The 22832-nt window shown below is 42.6% G+C and overlaps 1 protein-coding gene across 1 annotated transcript in view; it reads right to left on the bottom strand.

The window, feature by feature from the left end:
• CDH19 (cadherin 19) overlaps positions 1 to 22832 on the bottom strand; it is a 427290-nt gene that overhangs the window by 113470 nt on the left and 290988 nt on the right. The window contains exon 5 of the mRNA XM_029590918.1: positions 21219 to 21383. Within this exon, the coding sequence (XP_029446778.1) occupies positions 21219 to 21383 (165 nt within the window). The remainder of the gene's footprint in view (positions 1 to 21218; positions 21384 to 22832) is intronic.

Raw genomic sequence — 22832 nt, 5'->3', positions numbered from 1 at the left:
AATCTGTACTGTGTCTCTTGCATGCATACATTCTCCGTAATCAACTTCATATCGGTAAAACATTTTTCAAAGTCCTCGTAAGTTAGTGAAAATAAAGGCCATGTCTGCCAGCGGGAGTATAGCTTGTGTAATGGGTGTATATCTACATACTCTACTATTTCTTTATAGAAAAAAGATACTGATGGCTTAGTGCGTTTCCCTGTGTACAATAAGTCCCTCAGCTTTGTACAGGGTGGGATAGTTTCCTGCTGTTGCAGCCTAGCCTTTAAAAAATGGGAGGCTTGAAGATATGCAAAAAGATCGGACTCTGGTAGATTATATCTCTGTTGGATAATTTGGAAAGTGTGTATGGCCCCCGTTTTTCCGTCAATTAGATCCGAAAAATATGTGAGCCCTTGACCGTACCACCGCTGGAAACTGCCCCCAGATTTCCCTGGTTTGAATAAATCATGTCCCCTAATAGTAAGGAAAGAAGCAATGAGATGGGGCATATGTCCCATTTCGCACAGCAGCCGCCAGGCCTTTCTGCACGTCCACAACAGGATCTGTGGTTTAACATGATGGGGCAACAGGGGGGTTGGGATTAGTATAAGAGAGTTCAAAGATTGGACGCCGTACCACTCCAAGAGATACGCATAAGGGGTGACCAGGGATGTTCCATAGAGCCAGTCTCTGATGTGTCGTATGGAACAAGCTAGATTGTACTGCAGCAGGTGTGGGCACCCTAGTCCTCCCCTTTCTGCCGGAGTCATCAGAGTTGTAAGATTGATCCGTGCTCTCTTTCCGCGCCAGAGAAAAGCGTTTAATGCCCGGGATAGTGTTCTGTGATCCCTTTTGGAGATCCACAGTGGAGCCAGTTGGAGAATATAGAGCCATTTTGGTATGAGGACCATTTTAAAAAGATGTATTCTCCCCACTAACGATAAAGGTAGGTCCCTCCACCATTGAAAAGAGGTCAATGTGCTGTCCATCAACGGTTTTATGTTAGCCGCGTAAAAGTGTGAAACCTTTAAAGGGATTCGCAATCCCAGATATCTAAGCTCTTTGTCCGCCCATCTGAGAGGAAAAGCTGTGCCCCATTTTTCCTGTAGTATGCCAAGAACATCTAATGCCTCTGATTTTGCATAGTTAATTTTTAGGCCTGCAAAGGAGCCATATTGGTCTAAAATCTCAAGGACCGTTGGTAAAGATAGCGAGGGTTGGGTTAGGTATACTAATAGGTCATCCGCAAATCCCGCGATTTTAAAGATGTGGTTTGGACCTCCAAATCCCTTCACCCGTGGACTACTATCAATTTTCCGCAATAGGGGATCTAGGGCTAATATATATAGCAGAGGGGATAAAGGGCAGCCCTGGCGCACTCCTCTTTGGATGATGATACTTTCCGACAAGTGTCCATTGACTAGCATATAAGAGGTAGGTGTCGTGTAAAGTAAGGATAGATATTGCAGAAACTCGCCTCTCAACCCAAACCTAGAGAGAACGGAAAAGAGATAAGGCCATGCTATGCGGTCAAAGGCTTTTTCTGAATCAAACCCTATGACAATGGCTGGGATGTTTTGGCTTTGGCAAATGGTCATGGCCGTAAGAATTTTAACTATGGTCGAGGCTGGTTTACGCCCCTTCACAAAACCCGTCTGGTGAGGTGAAAGAAAATTTGGAAGAAGAACTGTGAGTCTCTCCGCCAAGACCTTGGCCAAAATCTTTAGGTCGCAATTTAGTAGTGAAATAGGTCTGTATGAGGTCGTACATGTCGGGTCTTTCCCGGGTTTGGGAAGAACTATAATGTGCGCCGCATTGAAAGCGGAAGGGAATTTTCCAGTTTTCAAGCCTTCGGTGTAGTAATTTTTTAAGTGCTCACCCAGATAAGAAGTTAGAATTTTGTAGAAATCGTAGGAGAACCCATCCGGGCCCGGTGATTTTCCCCGCTGGGCGGCTGAGATGACCTGCGTGATTTCAAAAGTTTGGAGTGGGCGATTCAAAAAATCCCGTTGGGAGGCCGAGATCATGGGTATCTTGAGATCTTTAAAAAACTGATCTTCCGCAAGCCCGTCCTCAGGGGGCTCGGCGGTGTATAGTGAGCTGTAATATCGTTTAAATAGTTCACAAATCTCGGGCTCACTATATATGGGGTTCCCAGAGTCTGAGATAAGGGATGGTATGAAGGACTTTTTCCTCTGAGGCTTGGTGAGATTTGCCAGGAGACGGCTGGGCTTATTGCCAAATTTAAAGAGAGATGTTTGTCCTTTCCACAGGTATGCCTGTGCCCTAGTATCTAGTAAGGTGTTCAATTGTCCCAGTATGCTATAATAGGTATGCCGGTGTTCCTTTGAGTTTTGCTGGATTAACCCCTTTTTGGCCTTTCCCAATGCAGTTTCAAGCTCGAGGATTTGTCGGTTTATGCGTTTGTTTCGTGCGTGAACAAACGAGATGATCTCCCCCCTTAGTACCGCTTTTGCGGTATCCCAGGAAAGGTGAATGTTAGTGAGGTGTTGTTGATTATTTAGCGAGTAATCCTTCCACCTATCTTTGAGGAATGTGTGGAATTGAGGATCGTCCTTCAAGAAATATGGGAAGCGCCATATGCGTTGCTGTATCTGAGGGCCAGCCGTGGTTATCTGTAGCGAGATGGGTGCGTGATCGGATATTGCTAGTGTTTCTATCTGTGCTTTAGAAATGGTGAAAAACTCCCGCTGGGAGACTAAGATATAATCAATCCGTGATAAAGTATTATGGGCTCTCAAAATATGGGTATAGTCTCTTTCAGTTGGATGAAGGGTTCTCCATACGTCTAGCACGTCAAGGTGATGACACAGGTAATCTATCCCCCGTCTACCTCCCCCGGGCGATGGCGGTGAGGATGTGCTCTTATCGAGGGTGGGGTCATGTACACAGTTGAAATCTCCCGCTATGTACAACGTGCCCTGCGCGTGCGACTGTAGCAAGTTATGTATGTTCTCAAAAAACCCATGGTGGTAAACATTGGGGGCATAGATATTGCATAGTGTTATTTGTTTTTTTTTCCCAAGTCCCCAACACTATCAGGTACCGTCCCTCTGGGTCTGCAATAGATTTTGAGATCTGAAAATTTACATTTTTATTCACCAAGATCGCCACCCCTGCTTTACGTCTTTTTGCCTCTGCATAGACACAAGTGCCCACCCAGTCCCTTTGCAGCTTTTTACTTTCTATCTGTGTGAGGTTCGTTTCTTGGATGCAGGCCACAGCGACATTCAGCCTCTTGAGGTATGCTAGTACTTTTTTCCTTTTGATTGGGGTACCCAATCCATTAACATTCCACGAGACCAGAGTATGCGTTGTTCATTTCAACGTAGTAAACGCATTAATGCCTGTACCATGTGAAAAAAAAGGATCTAGGGGCGGCCTCCCAGCTAGACCTCCCCCTCCCCCGCTGTCCACTCTCCTCCAGGAATTTCCCTTACTTTCAAACATGTCGTCCCATAGGACTAACGAACCCCCTGTTTCAGTCCTCAAGAAAAATACCACAAATATCCCCTTTCCCCTTCCCCTCCATCTTTCCTTCCCTCCCCCTACCCACCCTCCCCCCTCCCCCCCACCCCCCTTCCCCTGCCCCCCTCCCTCCCCATCCCCAGTCTGATCTATCAGACTAAACTGTAACTCTGCTTCTCCAGATCTATCTGGAGGCATAGAGACCCGATTGATGAGTCCGGGGTCACCCCTTCACCTCAAACTTGTCACCAACCAGAACACACATTTTCACAACAACAAAACTTTAGTCCTTAAAACTTAAATAACTAGGATAGCTATCCCTTGCAAAACCAGAGAACAGGAATATACAGAATGTCTGCAATCAAGCATATCTCAAGAGCTTAAGCTCTCTCAGGTCCACCATGTCCGTCCCCCCTCTGCCCTCCGCCGTGAAAGATGAGATTGTCCCTCCCTCTAGTATATTGTTGATCGGCCAGTCCGAAAAAAGAAAAGGTCTATAGTGGCTTTTTTTTTTTTTTTTGTTATTTTTGTCCGCTTGTAAGTGGGGAGGGCTGCCCATCAGTTTCGAGTCTCCTGCGCCGTGATGCCCCCATTCCTTGTCGGCCCTCCGAAAGCGCAGGTCCCCTCCACTTTCAATCTTCAGCCATGCACTCCGGCGACTCGGGAGAGAAAAACCCCGACTTACCCTCCTCCACGACTGGGGCCATCACATCTCCTCGCTGCCGCATAAGAGTCTGGGTAATCCGTTGCAGGCTTTCACCGGCACCCCGGAGACAGCCGTAGAGTCGCATCGGGGGAATCCTTTTCGCTCTTGTTGTCCACCCTCGCCTCCGGAGGGCTCAGGCCGTCGGTTCCAAAACATAGGGCTCCCAGGGATCCGCACCTTCAATATCCCAGCCTCCCAGGGCGCCGCGGCTCCAGAAAGCATTTTTTTTTCCTTCCCCCTACCCCCCCAAAAACGCGGCGTAGGGGTGGTTGCGGACTTCGTGGCGCGTGGCCTTTCCATCCGTGCTCCACGTGCAAGCCGTCTCCGTCTCCGGCTTCTCCATTCTGCCCTCGGACCACGTGGCCGCCGCCTCCGCATTTCTGGCCTTTGCCGGATTTGAGTGCGCCGCTAAAAAACCCCCCGGGCTTATGTCACTAAAGTGGTATGGGGGGAGGGATAGTATCCTCGCGATTCTGTTTTTTCTTTCCGTGTTCAGTTTTGTTCTTCTCCTTTTTTTTTTTGTGTTGTGTTTTTTCTTTTTCCTCACTATTCGATCGCAGGGCTAAATGCCTGCTGGCTGGCGTCCCCGCCATTTTTGAGGAGGATTTGTTCTTCCCGCTCCTCGGGAGGGGTCTGAAGACAGGGGAAGAACCGAACAACCTAAATTTTACTTATGCTTTGAGAGAGACATTGTCTTTTTTTTTTTTTTGTTCCCAGTTTGTTCAACCTGTAGCGTTGTTCCCCTTTTTTTTTTTTTTTAATTGAGCTTTTCAAGAAACGCCTGTGCCATTTCTGGCTTGTCAAAAACATGAATCTTGTCGGTGTGCCAAAGACGGAGCCTAGCCGGGTAAAGCAGCAAGAATTTTATTCCCTTCTGGTGCAGTTTAGTACAAACAGGTGAGAACCCACGGCGAAGCTCAGACACTGCCGCAGAAAAATCCTGGAAAATACGGATTTGGCTGCCCTGATAGGAGAGGTCCCTTTTAGTACGGGATGCCCTCCAGATTTCCGCTTTGTGAGCGTAGTTGTGAATTTTTGCGATGACCAAACGTGGGCGTGCTGGGTTGTCTTTCTTCGCTCCAAGTCTGTGGGCCCTTTCAATACTCAGCTTGCCTTTCAGATTTGGGAGAGTTAGAACTTCTGGTAACCATTCAGTTAACAGGTTGCACAGCTCCGCTTCTTCCACACTCTCCGGGAAGCCTAAAAAGCGTAGATTTTCCCTCCTCGCTCTATTCTCTAGATCATCCACTTTTGTGGACAATTGCTTTATCTGTTTCTCCGTCTCTGCTAGCTTGCGCTCAGACTGCGCCGCATCATCCTCCACGTTAGAGATACGCTGTTCCATATGATCTATGCGGGGTGTCAACTCCGCCAAAGTCTCTTTTATTTCCCCCATCTGCTCCGTGATGACATTCAATTTTTCGTCTAATGCTTCACATATCGCCGCTTTAATATTGACGATAGTCAGCCCCGAGTCGGGTGCAGTGGGCTCATCAGCTCCCGCGGCCGCCATTTTAGGAGAGACAGACTTCGGCTTTTCTCTTTCCTTTTTACCTCCTTTGGATGTCATCGGGGTATTCAGTTTGTTCACATATCTGGTTATAGACATGTGCTCTTCGCTCTGCTTATATTCTGACCCCGATGTGAGTTTTATTTCAGCGCGGATGTAACGCGATGGGTGAAGGGGGCCCCGGAGCTGGTAGGGAGACGTCCTTCCAGCTCACCGCATCACGTGATCTCTCAATTTTATCTTTAAAGAATTGAGCTACATCATTGCATTGGTTCTCTTGTAGGGTTAAGTTGATTGTTTGTATTGTCACTAGTTAGGTTTTTCACTATGTTAAATAGGGTTCTGGTGTTATTTGCAAATTTTTTAATTTTTGAACTGTAGTATTTCTTTTTCGTGTCTAAAATTGTTTTTTTTTTTAGTAGGCTAGTTGTTTCCTGTACTTTGTTAAATTATCAGTTGTTTTGTTGTTTTTCCATTCTTTTTCTTTCTTTCTAAGGATCTGTTTCACTTCTTTGATTTGCTTACTATACCATGGATTATTTAGTTTTGGTTCTTTAATGCAGGCCATTTTTAGAGGGTTTAATTCATTAGCTAAAGTTGTGGTTCTATTTATCCAGTCGGATGTTGAGTTGTGGCTATTTGTGTAATTTATGTGTGTTAATTCTTCATTTAATTTGTCTTTAAGAATATCAGTGTTGAAACACTGGACACTGCAAATCTAAACGTTTTGTTTATTGTAAGATAAGGTACCAATAATCAGGCATTTTGCTTTTGTATTGTTTTTTTTGTTATGATTATCTGTTATGTATGTTTGTTCACTTTCATGTTTTTTTTAATAATGTGTAATCCTCCTCAAACAGTTTGTGCTGTGATGAGTGTAGATATTACATTTAAGGAAATTAAACTTCAAAATTCAAATATAGATAGTCTGATAAATAGATAGATAGATGTTGATATATCAAAGGCAGGTTCCATAGTAATATAGCTGGGGTTGGGATTTTTGGCTAAAAAGTGTCACCACTCACAGCAATAACCAGGTAATGTAGAAAGATGAAGATTTTGTAAACTGTAGTTCTAAGGCTTCTATGACTCATATTACTCTTTCTATTTTTCATATTTTGATAATTATTTAATGAGATAGTTGTCATCAAACCTAACAAAAAGAATTGCTATATGATGACATTTTAGTGAATATTAAATGGGGTGATTCACTAGAGGGGTCTTTTTTTTTTTGTTTTTTGATACATTGCGTTTGACAGGTTTTATGTTCATTTTGTTTGAATAAAAAAAAGAGCCTTGTGTTTGTCACATTTTGTGACTGTCTATGGCTACCAGGTGGTGCCCTGAACAGTGGAAGCTGAACTATGCAAAGACAATATGCTCTATCTGAAAAGCCCTGTTTTTTAGGTTCCCACACACAGGCACAGGCAGGCAGACACACATACATAGGGATAGGCACCCACACACAGAGGCTCCCCAAACACACACAAAGATCCATCCCCATACACAGGCGTAAGCACCCACACTCACACAAAGCAATAGGCACACCTCCCCCCCAACACACACACAGGATTAACAAAATGTAATAATATGTATTGCTCTCACTTTTGTTTGATTTTAAAATTAATAGTTATTATAGACCAGACAGTGTGAGCAATGCCAGGCACTGTTTGCTAGTGCGCTAATAACTATTTCATTAACTAAATATATATATCTGGAGCCAAGGTTGTCCATTCCAGTAGAATAAAATTGGTGGCAGTGAATGGTGCATTTCCTGTCACTTGTCCATCCTGGAAGACTAAAATTAATGGCAATGGATGTCACAAGCTATTCTTTCCCAACCCCCATGATCTAAGTACACTCCCTCCTGCCCAGACCATGTGGTTCAAAGATCGATGCTTGGGCTGCAGCAGTGGGGGAGGTAGGATGCGCTGGAGGTAGTAAAATGATGCACACCTCCTCCTCCTGTTTTGCTGTCATTATAGCCGGTGAGTGAGGAGATACATCTGAGGCAGTGAGAAAGTAAATTGGGGATTGCTGAGGTATGGGGGGGGGGGGGGAGTGAATGCACAGAATAGGAATCATGGTGGAGAGTGAATGAACCATAGGGGTGGAGGAATGAGTGAGCTGGTGAAAGTGAGGGGTTCATGGATTGGGGGAGGGATTGAACCGGGGTGAGTAAGAGGTTTGATGGGGAGAAGATGTGAACAGAGGTAAGTGAGGGCTTTGTAGGAGGGAGAGAATGAACTGGGATGAATTAGGGGTTTGTCGGAGGGGGGCAGCCTGGTAAATTACAGATTCTTGGGGGGTGAGAAGTAAGCAAACAGAATTGAGATTGCTAAGGAGGATTTAGTGAACCATGGAGAGAGGAACTGAGTGAACTGGGAAAGAAGTGATGCAGTGAACTGGGAAAGAAGTGTGCAGTGATTCACAATGAACTGTTTATCTTTTGGTTTGATATCTTGCTATTGAACAAATACTGACTATGCGTTGATATTATTAAAAATAAGGATGGATTCTACGACTGATTCCATGAAAATGTTCACCACAATTGATGTTAAAATTAAGCATACATGTGACCTGGTTCCCAAGTTGCCTCCCAACCCCCCTGAGCTTATTCTGAGCATGAACCAAGTCTAGATAAATAATTCAAGCTGATGTTCTTAAACTGGTGTTGCAGTCTTATTTCTGGAGCCTTGCAGCTTTCAGTCTGCTTCCTTAAACACTGGTTGGAAGAGAAAGTACACCCACGGAACTGCTGTGTGTCAAAACAACTTGTTTTTATAGCTTGGGTTGCTGCCCTGATGAGCTAGCAGCTGAAGGGGTTAACAAGTACACTGGACTCTGTTGTGTGATATCATTTTGGCAGTGAAACATGAAGTTATCTGACCTTGGTTTCCAATGGGGGCTGAGGAACTTCTTGAGCCAACTAGGAACAACAACAACAACAAAAAATAAATGATGCAGGTTTGACTTTGGAGTCTCACAGGGTTAGAGAAAGAGAGAGAACCTGTTAATCTGTGGAACAGAAAGAAACACGTTTCCTACCTTGAAGCAACATTAAGAGCAGTGCAAATGTATGTTTGAGGATCCAGAGAACAGTTTTCTAAATGGCTTGAGACTGTATCAGCACTGAATGGAAATGTGCGCCATGAGAAACTGAAATGAGTAAACTGGGAGTATTATTTTTTCCCCTCCTGTTTGAGTGGGTTTGCACCAAATCAGGAAAAATAAAACAAAAAACAAAACACTAGTTTTCCTACTCCCTACCTGTTCTACTGTCTCTCTTGTATGTCAGACACAGTTGTCATTGGACAGGAGCCAGAGCAAAGAGAGTGGTGAAAGGACTATGCACAAAATAAAGAAAGAAGCCTCTCTGCTTGTGATTTGCATTTACCAGCTGTAACTTGCAACATACCTATAAATCAAGGGCCCCACTAGTGATGTGTTTGTGAGCACTCAGTGACTTCAAACTAAATTTTGGGGTACCCCGGATTTGCAATTTACAGTTTTGCAGGATAATTGATTTAAATAATTATTCAAGATAACTTTTGAATGTTGCTAAGTTTATTGTACCAGACATTTGCTTGAACATTGTGGTTTTGTGTTGTGCTAACCTGTTGTGCTACCTGGCTGCGTTGGCTCCACGGCCAAGCCTACTGACCTGGCGCGACCATCTACCAGCTCCTCTCTGACTCCCAGCTCCGCTCGGCTGCAGCTCCGATGAGCGTACCCGGACTCTCCACAGCCTACTCCCTCGCCGCCCTCCTCGCGCCGAGGCTCGGCGTCCTCCTTGGCATTGGCCCCACCCCCTGGCATGCGCGCATGGAACTCTCTCTCATTTAAAGAACCTAGCGCGGAACAATCCCGGGTGGTGCCCGATCCTGACGTCATGTAGGCTTGGTATATATACACCAGCCTGGCCCCTAGCTCGGGGCCTTGGCAATCGGGTCATACACTCCGGTGTCTCTACTTTGCCTTCCTGCATTTCCAGTGTCTTGCTCCTGTGTCTCCTGTTCCAGTCTCTCTGTTCCAGCGTCTCCCGTTCCAGCGTCTCCTGTGTCTCCAGTTCTAGCATCTCCTGTGTCTCCCATTCTAGCATCTCCTGTGTTTCCAGTTCCAGCGGCTCCTGTGTCTCCTGTTCCAGCATCTCCTGTTCCTTCGTCTCTCCATCCCTGGTAGTACCCTTCTGACTGATCTCACGGTACTAACCTTTGCCTGTTCTTGACTACTCCTTGATTGCTGCCTGCCCTGACCTCTGCCTGGAACTCTGACTACTCTCTGATTGCTGCCTGCACTGACCTCTGCCTGGAACTCTGACTACTTTTTTATTGCTGCCTGCCCTGACCTCTGCCTAGAACTTCGACTACTCTTGTCTGCCACCTGGAACCTGACCTCCTGCTTGACCTGACTATGCCTGGAATGACCTCTGTTACCGACCCTGTCTGGCTGACCATTCTGCAATAAGGTTCTGGCCTTATTTCTCGCTATACACTCAGACACTTTATTCTGGCCTCCTGCGACCTCTGGACTTCCTTGTCTGAACACCGACCGCACACCCTTGTTCGTGGTGGGCACTCCATTGAACTTTTTCTCTAGAAGACCCTGCGAGGCTCACCTAAGACCAGGCAGCCCAGGTAATCAAGGGCTCAACCTGAGGGACCCCCAGGTTGCTATTGGTGAAGCGCCAGCTAGCCTCTGTCTCCTCCTGTACTCCGCCTCCTGGTGGCAGGTGCTCTCCGGGTCCGACCGGAGGGCCATACCAATCCTGCACCAGGCAAAGGGTCCACTCCCAGTGCAACACTAACCCATACTACATTTCATATTACCTTCCCATTTCCTTTTTCTTACTACCCCCTGGAAGGGGAGAGGGAATATTATGGCTCAGGAAATCCCAGTTGACTTTGGGTTTGGGAGGGTAGGGGATGCTGTCTCATACCTCCCTCCCCGAGTTGATGAATTGACACAATTTTTAAAATTATTTCTTCTGTGGTGACTTGAGTGACTAAAACTATTTTAACAAGAGGTTACATACAAGGGAACTTTTAGACATGAAGGTTTTGTTTTGCCATTTTTTATTTTTATGATTAAATCATTTAATAATATTATTGAATTTATGATTCAAAATAAGAAAAAATAATATTGTTGTAGCATTTTAGGCTCTTAATGTGCTTGCATAGTAGTCTCTTTTAAGGAAACTGTACACATTGGTCTCAGTCAATAAACAGGGGTAACGTTTGTGCCTTTGGCTATGGGGTCGCAATGACTATTGTGGCATAATACCACTTTCAAAATCATGGTAGCAATGACCATTATGGCATGATGCTATTTCAGGGAGGTTGCAACTTATAAACACTCACAACTCTCTGCTTTACTTGGGAATCCTGTCCTCATGAGTTAAAGTGATTGTCAAAATAAAGATGTAATCAAATTAAAAGTATAGCTTAGATAATTTTAAACAATCAAAATAAAAACATATCAGCCTTATTCCTATATGCCATATTTCAGTGTTAACAAAAGGTCATGTATTCAATTGCATTTACTGATAACATTATTTCTTAAAATTTCATTTATATTCCGCCTTTTATATTTATTTATTTAAAAATGTTTATATACAGCCTTTACAAACAGAGTTTAGTCAAAATGGTGTACAATATAATTGGAAAGAAAAACATAGAAATAGAAATATAAAATAATAAATAAAAAGCAATATTAAAAGTTACAAAAATATATAAGAATATAAAATAAAAATTAAGGAAAAATAATCAATAGTTATAAATAATAATTCTACATAAAAGAAATAGTGTGCCATATAAATAATTGTTTGATTATTTAGAGGGTGAGTCTTTAAATCTCCCATAGATTCGACATGACCACCCATCTGACCACCAACCGACCGCCCACCTGACCCTCGCACCGTCTATTTTCTCTCCCTACCCCGTCTGACCCTCGCCTATTCCTTACCCCCCACCCACTCTAGGTTTCCTCCCCTTCTTCCCCCTCCATCTATTACTTAACCCTGCTAATTATCCTTATTGCTTTATTTAACCTAATTGTTAAAATCAACTTGTACATTTGTATATATTTCTCGTATTATCATCTCCTGCCCTTGTTAACCCCTACCTGTTAATGTTATTATTGTAAAGCCTGTTGCTAAGTTATGTTACAATGTGAACCGAGGTGATGTTTTGCAAACGTGCCTCGGTATATAAGAAACCCCTAAATAAATAAATAAATAAATAAATAAATAAATTTGAAAGAAATATGTTTTTAGAGATTTTTTTGAATTGTTTTGAGTTTGAAATAGATCTTAATGAATATATTTCATATATTGCACAGCAGATCATATTCAGGTACTGTATGTATAATCCCTGTGATACTTGAACCCAGATAATAGTTCAGAGGCCATATCACACATTTCTATTAATGTGGAACACTTCCTTATGCCATTAAATGTATTTTCTAGGGTTTCCTGCGGGGGGGGGGGGGGGGGTGGGGGGCAGGGAGAGGAAGTTTCCTTTCAAGGCCCTCATATAACTCTTTACTTTTCCCATAGTTAAGTCGCTTGCACACAGCACTGATAATCTCAGCACTGAAGATAACTCAGTCACTACTCAATAAGATACATGAGAGTTGGTTGGTGTTTCCAGATATCTCTCTTTACTGATAAGGTGCAATAATGAGTTTTAAAGTCTTTACAGCTATGTACTTTACTTTCCAGATGATACAAATAGCTTTACTAAACAAAGTTTTACTAAATAAGTTTATGACTTTTTATTAGATTTTTAAGTTCAGAAGTTTTTCTCAGTTGAATTAGTTCTTTTAATTACTTGATTTCTTCCCTTCCATTGGAATACAGGGCAAGTATGATGCTTCCTTCCCAATGTAGATGACGTATCAAAATGTACTTTTTAAGTGTTAAATCTTTTATATCCTACATCCTCCTGCAGTAGCAAGAATTATACCTTGTTTCTCCTTCTCCTCATCCTCAATAGATATTCAAGGGCCAATGATGTGGTCCATCTCCTCTTATTTCATTTATTTTTCATTTCATTTATTAAAATTAATTACTTATTGTGGTGGCCTAAGTGATATACAGCAAAAACTCTCATAGAAAGTAAAGTACATTATATAATAGGGATGTGAATCGTTTTTTGACGATTTAAAAAAATCATCAGATATTTTTTAAATCGTCAAAAATCATCAGAGTCGTGATACTATAGAAATTCCCCCGATTTATCGTGAAAAATCGTAAATCGGGGGAGGGCAGGAAAACAGGCACACCAAAACAATCCCTAAACCCACCCCGACCCTTTAAAACAAATCCCCCACCCTCCCGAACCCCCCCAAAATGTTTTAAATTACCTGGTGGTCCAGTGGGGGGTCCCGGCGTGATCTCCCACTCTCGGGCCATTGGCGCCATTTTGGATGCCACTAATATAAATGGCGCCGATGGCCCAATAAAAAAAGAACCCACCAGAACCTTTAAAATGACCCCCTTGACCCCCCCCAAACCTTTTTAAATTACCTGATGGTCCAGCGGGGGTGTGATCTCCCACTCTCGGGCCATCGGCTGCGTTAATAAAAATGGCACCGATGGCCCTTTGCCCTTACCCTGTGACAGGGCAAAGGTAGCGCCGGCACCATTTTGAATATTGGCAATATGGCCTGAGTGCAGGAGATCACTCCCAGACCCCCGCTGGACCCCCAGGGACTTTTGGCCAGCTTGGGAGGGGCCTTCTGACCCCCACAAGACTTGCCAAAAGTCCAGCGGGGGTCCGGGAGCGATCTCCTGCACTCAGGCCATATTGCCAATATTCAAAATGGCTCCATCTCTACCTTTGCCCTATATCAGGGTAAGGGCAAAGGGCCATCGGCGCCATTTTTATTAACGCAGCCGATGACCTGAAAGCGGGAGATCGCTCCCCGCGCTCCCGCTGGACCACCAGGTAATTTTAAAACCTTTTTTGGGGGTTCGGGAGGGTGTTTTGATTATCAGATCGGGTGCAGCCGATAATCAGAACTCAAATCGGGCTGGGCGATAAAAAGTTTAAGATTTGGATCGGAACCGGAACCGGAACCGATACCGATCAGATTCCGGTTCCGATTCACATCTCTATTATATAACAAAGACTAAAACTTGTCATAATATTAACAAATGACTCCTTCTCTCCTCTCTCTCTCTCTCTCCTTCCTCTTTCTTTCAGGATGTCTGGAAGTCATCCTTTCCTTGGATTCTTATGATCTCAGGTTCTACTTACAAGAAGGGAACCACTTCCATTTGTTAGAAGAGAAAACTCGAAACAGCTTAGTTGAGTCCAAGAGGATTTGGAAATCCAAACTCAAATAACAAGAATGAGAGGATGGAAAGAAACGCTCATGCAAAATAAAAGGTTCCATGGAGCTTAAAATTAAGACTTAGAAAAATGAAAGATCAACTTAAGACATGCTGCCTCCTTGAAAGCAAAAAGGATCCACAAAAGCAAAATGATGACCTCTCTAGAAAAACACTGGGAACACAACTAATGCTAGCTAGCACATGGGGGATCTGCAAACCCATCAAACACTAATCAATCTCGCCCCATACGTAAATAATCCAGTATTAGTAGGGAACTAACATGATCCCTATACATGTATTTCCATGGCAACAGAGGGCTCACAATCTGAGTGATGCATTAAATGTGATAGTGCTCTAATATGCAATGTATACTGTATATTTTGTGATAGAGCACTATTGCGGCAATATTGTACGATCGGCTATTTACTCTTTCGGATAATAGAAAGAGTAGGGGGCCACTTCATGAAGTTAGCATGTGGCACATTTAAAACTATTTGGAGGAAGTTATTTTTTACTAAACGCACAATTAAACACTGGAATTTGTTGCCAGAGGATGTGGTTAGTGCAGTTAGTATAGCTGTGTTTAAAAAAGGATTCGATGAGTTCTTGGAGGAGAAGTCCATTACCTGCTAAAGTTCACTTAGAGAATAGCTACTGCCATTAGCAACGGTAACATGGAATAGACTTAGTTTGTGGGTACTTGCCAGGTTCTTATGGCCTGGATTGGCCACTGTTGGAGACAGGATGCTGGGCTTGATGGACCCTTGGTCTGACCCAGTATGGCACGTTCTTATGTTCTTATGTTCTTAATTTTACATGGTCCTGCCCAGGTTACCTCCCCAATTACAATGACCTGCTTAGCATGTGATTTGCATGCATGAATAATGCAAATACATGTAAACAAGATAATTAATAAGCAATCTGATGTAAATATTTTATCACGACGGACTGAGAAAATGGTCAGTTGCGATAAAATAACACCTCCTGGGTAATCTGTAAATGTAATGGGGTAGCCACAAGACCCTAATGATGCTCCTGCATTACATTTAATGTGCCATGCAAAGCCAAAAAAGTTTGCTGTGGCAAAAAGAAGATGAGCAAGGGTTAGGGCTGACTCTCAGCTCAAACCTGGGCCAACAGTTGAGGCAGTCCTGATCTCCTAAGAAAAAATTGAGTCTGTGTTTTGCTCAGTGATGACCTCCCCATCCCCAACCAAGTCTTCAAAATCCAGCATGTCCCCACACCCCTTCCCATGGAAAATAGGTCAGTGAAAGTTCCTCCCTCATACTCTCTACTCCAATAGACATCCCATAATGATTGAGTATATAGTGTCTCTCTCCACCCAAAGGTTTTAAATAAAATGTTTGTGGTTCAGTGGGCCCACCTCTCATATCCCCAGGCACCCTCCATCCCTTAACCTCCCTCCCACACCCACCAAATCTTTAAAAGAGAAATAAGCTCCCGTAATGGGTGTCCAGGGCACCCCTCTGCACTGGGCCTTATTGGCACCATTTTTCAAAATGTTATGGACCTGACTTTGCCCCTAAGACTTTTTTTGTGCCAAAGGGATTCAAGATGCCAACCTGATTATAATGATCATTGTGCAATCTTAACGTATTAGAAATTTAAAGCATCTAGAACAGTGATTCACAAACCTGTTCTGGGAGGTCCCCAGACAGTCAGGTTTTCTGGATATCCACAATGAATATGCATAAAATAAATTTGCATGCAGTGGAAGTAGTACATGCAAATCTATTTCATGTATATTCCTTGAAGATATCCCAGACAGGTGACTGGATGGGGGTCCCTCAGGACAGGTTTTGGAATCTCTGATCTAGAATATTTTGCCTGTTATATCCATATAATCCCTTAACCCATGCCAGGATATATTCTTTAGGATGAGAGAATATTCAAGTATCTAAGATAAGTCAATTTTTATTTGCTAAAGAAAAGTTATGAAAATGCTTCAGTGTGAGATGATCTATGATTAAGAATAAGGCAGTGAAGGCTTTTGGAGGCTAGTAGTGGCTATTATGAATGTTCATTTAAATGGTATCTGTCATTTCTATGTATAAGATATTGCAAATCAGTATGTGTGGGGGTTTCTAGTGTCCTCTGAGTGATCTTTTGCCATCAAAATTTGACACATCGTTTCAATTAACAGTTCATAAGTTACGTATTTCTACTATGGACTGTGAGCATAAATCAATTAAACTTTATGGTGTGGTTAAATGACTAGAACATTAATTTGCAGTTCGCGCTTCTCGCTAATACTTAAGACTATTTTTTTATTTGGACCTCACTATCATTAAAAATTTCATAGAATTCCAATATTCCATCTTTAGGAAACTTACAGATCTCAACACTTTCTTATAGTACTCTAGTTTACAACCTTTAAGATTGTGGAACAGTTTGCCAGTCAATCAATTCTTATACTTACACCAATTAGGCACATCCATAGATGAAGTCAAGAGTCAGGCCATAGAAATGAAGCATTATTGTTTTCAAAAAAGGTATCCCCTTAAAATAATACAACAGACCTAAAAATGAGCCAGGTGGGTTAATCAGGAATTTTTATTATAAATGGGAAATAGAACAGCTGACTCATACATTGTTAGGTGAATTTTAAAAGTCCTATGCATGCCAATGCCAAGCAGATTTTAAAAGCCAGCCATGAATGCGTGTATCTCCCGTTATGCACACAAATCAAAAGTTTTGAAAAGGGTCAGGGCATGGGTGTGGTCTGGATGGGACATGAGCATGTTGGAGGAACACAAGAACATAAGAACATGCTATACTGGGTCAGACCAAGGGTCCATCAAGCCCAGCATCCTGTTTCCAACAGTGGCCAATCCAGGCCACAAGAACCTGGCAAGTACCCAAAAACTAAGTATATTCCATGTTACCATTGTTAATGGCAGTGGCTATTCTCTAAGTGAACTTTGAGAAGGTCAAGTGAAGGTCAAGAGATGTGCGCATAAATAATATGGGCACAGGCACGCACCAGAGTCCCCTGCCGCTTAACTTTACTACTGCTATGGATGGCATGTAAGTAATAAAATAAAAATAATTCTAGGCTAGTCTGTCGGGTTTTAAGGGTTGGTGCAAACAATGGGAGAGGAAAAACTATTAAACTAGGGCGGGTTTGAATCCTATCATTTGCCTGGGTGAACTGTGAATGAACTGGTAAAATTGGCAATGTCATGGATGTGTGCCCCTCTTAAAATACCCCACTTACATGGTGAAAGCGGGACTTGCATGCACATGTGCGTGAAAAATTTACAGCCCCTGTGTGTTATTCCATACTCGCCTCAAGTTCATCTTGTTCTGGAAAGTTTTAAGAGACAATGGCATATTTTGCAGTTGCATGAATCACTCTGCATTCTACCTCTTTTTGCATTTGAAAGGGCTCCTAATGTTCAGGAAAACATGGATAAATCTTATCTACACACTGGCAGGGAAACTTTGGGCCATTTTCCTTGTTGGTCATGTTCTATGTGGAAATATTCCTTTAGCAGGCAAGTAGTTAATTTTGGTCAAGATTACACTAAAGCCGAGATTCATCATTTTGCTCATGATTAAAAAAAATGGCATGGTTAGGGAAATTTTGGAGTTACTGCAACATGTGGAGGGGGAGAGAGAGTGTGAGAGAGAGAGAGAGAGAGAGAGAGAGAGAGACTTTATTATAAGGCTCTCATATTAGGCAACTATTTATACCACTGTAGGAGGGCCAACTAGTAACTCGAGGTAAAGTTTTGGTGGTAGTCTAGGTTTTAGGGGCCAGGTTTACATGCACAGTCAGATGTATGAACAGCACAGAACACATTAGTGAACATTTGATGTCATTTGGAGTGAGGAAAGATACACAAAGATGAGATTTATACATTGTACTCTTGCCCAAGCTTGATGCACTCACTTCTAGGTGCTATCAAGCTAGGGTGAGACTATGGGTGTGGGATATAAATTATTTTAAATAAATAAATAAAATAGTGGACTTATAAACAACTGAGGATCCTAGGTATGGGTCGTAAAATGACTGACTGGGTTAGAAATTGGTTGAGTGGGAATTGACAAAGGATAGGGGTAATAAATGGAGTTCACTTGAAGGAAAGGAGGGAGGGGTTATCAAAGGTATGCTTGGTCCACATTCCAGTTCTGTTCAATATTTTCATAAATGATAATGCAGAAGGGCTATCAGTAAGTTTTGACATTTTACAGCTCGAAAGAACATTTGCAACAGAGTAGACACCCTACATAGTGTAGAAAACATGAGGATGGATTTAGTGGAGCTTGAGAAATGGTGTACATTGTGGAAGCAAAGATTTAAAGCTAAAACATGCCAAGGGAGTAACACAGTTTGTGGGAAAACATTTCCTGTGCACAAAACCAAAGCAAGATGGGGGGATGATTATATTTGATGATCATAAGATGGCCAAATATGGCAGGTAAGGTGATGATAAAAGTCAGAAGGATGTCTGGGTATACAGGGAGAAGAATTGCCACTGCCAGTACTAGAAATGAGGTGATATTGTTTCTATATAAATCTCTGGTGAGATTTTATTTGGAGTACTATTACAGTTCTGGGCTGTTCAGCTTGTAGAAAATATGTCTGACAGGGGATATGATAGAGGTCTATGAAATGAAGAGTGGAATAGAATAGGTAAATGTAAATCATTTATTTACTTTTTCAAAAAATACAAAGACAAGGGACACTCCATGAAGTTAGTAAGCAGCACATTGAAAATAAATTGGAGAAAATTCTTTTTCACCCAACACACAACTAGGATCTGGTATTCATTGCTGGAGTATGTGATTATGCCATTTAGTGTACAAAAGTTTCAAAATGGTTTGGATAAGTTCCTGGAGGTGAAGTCCATAAACTGTTATTAACCGAGTAGACTTAGAGAAAAATCACTACTTATTATTACATGATAACAGCATGTGATCTTGCCAGATAATTGTGGCCTGGTCTGTCCATGTTGGAAATAAGATCCTGGGCGTGATGGACCTTCAAAGCAACCCAGTATAGCAATTCTTATGTTTTTATGTTCTATACAATTATATAACCCAAGTAGTGTCAGTCTAGAAGGCAGCTACTAAAATATTCAACAATTTTCAACATAAAGCATATGTAGACAGGCTTACACTTAAACATGTCTAGCAGAGATATCCAACCACTCCAGGAGAGTCAGAAATAGGCCAGGTTTTCAAGATATCTAAAATGAATATGCATGAGAAATATTTGCATAGAATAAATGCAGATGCTTACAAATCTAGCTCGTGAAATTCATTATGGATATACAGAAACCAAAAGTTCCTGGAGGTCCAGCGGGGGTCAGGGAGCGATTTCCCGCCGCGAATCGTTTTCGTACGGAAAATGGCGCCGGCCATACGCGTATGGCCGGCGCCATTTTCCGTACGGAAAATGGCGCCGGCAGGAGATCGACTGCAGGAGGTCGTTCAGCGAAGCGCCGGAACCCTCGCTGAACGACCTCCTGCAGTCGATCTCCTGCCGGCGCCATTTTCCGTACGAAAACGATTCGCGGCGGGAAATCGCTCCCTGACCCCCGCTGGACCTCCAGGAACTTTTGGCCAGCTTGTGGGGGGCCTCCTGACCCCCACGAGACTTGCCAAAAGTCCAGCGGGGGTCCGGAAGGACCTCCTGCCGTCCAATCTTTTTCGTCTATGGCCGCCGCCATTTTTCGGCGCCATTTTGGAAAATGGCGCCGGCTGAAGACGACAAGATTGAGGAGCAGGAGCCCGTTCCGGACCGCTGCCGTTCCGGACCGCCGCTGGACCCGCAGGTTATTTAAGTTATTTGGGGGGGGGTTCGGGAGGGTGGGGGATTTAATTTAAAGGGTCGGGGGTGGGTTTTAGGGGGTTTTAGTGTGCCGGCTCACGATTCTAACGATTTATAACGATAAATCGTTAGAATCTGTATTGTATTGTGTTCCATAACGGTTTAAGACGATATTAAAATTATCGGACGATAATTTTAATCGTCCTAAAACGATTCACATCCCTAATATTTTTATCTTTCCTGGTGAGTATTTTGTCCCTGCAAACTCTTTGGCTTATATGTATCTTTGGCTCCCACTGGGCCACAAATTTTCAAAGATACATTCCATGGGAAGATTTTCTTTGAAAATCAGTTTGCATGCCCACTATTATTAGGTACCTATGGATCTGCAAGCTCTGCAGCAAGACTGGAAAATGGCCTTAAGAATTTACCAGAAGTGAAAAAAAAAATCATGTTAAATTGTGCTTGCACAGTCATATTACAATTTTAATGCTGCTGTGTATTTAAAATACGGAAATAGAGGGAAAATGAACTAATTAGCCAATATCCCTCTGTTTACAATAGCACACACTACCTGGAGCACAGGGGTTCATGGGATGATTACTGCAAATAATTTAAGTCCTGGGGGAGAGGCTTGCATTGTGTGAGCTAGTCATTTCCTGGAGGTTGTTGAGTTGGAGAATATGAATAATGATGAAAAGGGATTGGGGTCTCTTCATCTCATCCTCTACCCTCTAGCTGCTAATCATTTTTCTGGGCAATCATCCAAACAACTCCTCCCCAGTCTGTGAATACAATAGCAGTCTCCTTCCTCAAATACATTCCCATTTCAGGGTTCCCTTTTGATCACACCCCTCCCTCCCCAAGCACCCTTCCTCAGGATTGACCAGCAGCTATAGAATCACATACTTTCTGTCTCCTGGCATTTAACCATTTTGCCCTTCAATGGCAGTTGCCCTAGCTTTGTAGTTTGACATCCATATGCCATGGGGCACCAAGCAGTTCAAAGTGCAAAGCTACAGAAAGTGCTACTGAGGTGCCAGTTGGCATGCCATCAGGATGCAAGTATGAGGCTTCCCTTCTGCCAGTGGTCTGAGGATTCAGAAAGGGAAACGGCCTAGAGAGAGAGGCTGCACTTGATCCAGAGTGAGGGGGGTTGAAGGGGAGGGATGGGAGGGTGTTTGCTGTTTGTCTCCCTCACCTTCCCTGCACATCTTTACAAGCTTTACATATGGAAATGCTAGTCACAAATATATTAAGTTAATGCAATATAAAGTTATCATCTACAGCTTGTGTGTGTGTGTATTTTTGTTTTTACTCTTATGATGTTAAATGGAAAGTTTTGAAAACTTCTTTTAGGAACAAGGGATGTGATTCATGGAATTCTACTCACTTTGTTGAAATTTGGGCACATTATCATTGATGTCTAATAAATTAACGGTTACAGTTGTTGTAGCTGAAAATTCACCAGTCAGTCCAACCATATCTCTTGCTTGCACAACCACAAGATGTTGATCATTAGTTTCTCTGTCCATTTGGGAAACCATTTTAATTATTCCTGTAAGACATAATAGTTTAATTGCACTATTTCAACAATTAACAGACTTAATTAAATAGACTATGCTTAATTTATAATGATCTCTATCACTGAAAAGGGAGAAGGTGAGTGTGATATTAAACTAGAAATGTCTTTGCCTTGATCCAACCAAACACAGCATCTTGAAATGTTATTGCATTTATAGGAAAAATAAACATGTACTATATTAAAATCCATTCATGTTTTAAAGGGCAGAATAGATGGCATGTCTTAAAAAACTTTTTTTTTACATTGTTTTGAATATCTTGGTTTTTATTTAGTAAAAAATCTGCTTTTAGAATAACTAGCATTTCTTTTTCTCTGTTTTACCTTCCAAAGGCCAAAAGTAATTTGTGTGAATGAAGCCCAGAGTGAATGCAGGAGTTATAATCATTACTGCTGTGGGGAAAAGAAAGGCTATTTTAAAAATCACATGCAACTTATGTGACAAATACATACATAAGTTATATAAAAGTTCAAAAGGAATATCCATACATACATTTTGCTTTGAAAATGATTCAACTGAAATTACCAGCACAAGTTATTCAGAACATGTAAATTTCCCATGTAAACTTGTATGCCTAATTTTTAAAATAAACAAAGTATTTATGTTCCCCCTACCCCATCTCTGGAAACACCTCTCCACTGTGTAAACTTGGAAATGGACATGATATATATGTATAGGTTTATCCACACTTTAGGTAGACAATTGTATGAAATCCCATATCTGTATGTACAATATTTTATGTGATGAAATGCATTCTGAAATTACCTCTTTGAGTTATTTCTACAGGTAAAACTGAATAGGGCTTTTCAACAATGTTCCTCCCCAATATTCAGGTAAACATATAATCACAAAACTTTACTGGGCATTTCTTGAGGTGGAATTGGGAGGGGTTTGCACTTGGAATCATCCTTTTGAAGTTTCACAAATATGTATGTGTGGGTATGTACGTGTGGGTAGTTTTCCTGGTATTTTTCAAAGTGACAGTAATAGGTGGGCCTGAGCCTACTGGCCAGAGCCCACCCTTATCCGATGCGCCGCCCTCCCCACAAAGAACGGAGACCCAGCGGGAAAGTGTGTGGGGGGGGGGGGGGGAACGAGAAGTGCGCGGCGAGGCCGTCGGGAGTGCTGGCGTGCGAGCACTAATGCAGGCGCTAAGCCCTGCCCCAAGTTACCCCAGTCAGAGGGAGCGCCAGCGGTGCCGGCCGATGATGTCATTGACCCTTTAAAGGGCCATGACGGAGGTCAGGGAACCCCCTTTTGGACTGCGCACCGGCGAAGAACCCATCCACCCACCCCTGAAACAAGTTAAAGGAAAAGTTGAGAATGTCTTTAAAGAACAGGGCTCGACGAGTAGAATAACACTGTGAATTATGTTAAGCATGCAATATTATAACATATAGATAGCATATGTATGTTAGTAAGTA

Source organism: Rhinatrema bivittatum, chromosome 2, assembly GCF_901001135.1.
Source record: "Rhinatrema bivittatum chromosome 2, aRhiBiv1.1, whole genome shotgun sequence".
NCBI lineage: Eukaryota > Metazoa > Chordata > Amphibia > Gymnophiona > Rhinatrematidae > Rhinatrema > Rhinatrema bivittatum.
This window is presented reverse-complemented; position numbering and strand designations above follow the sequence as displayed.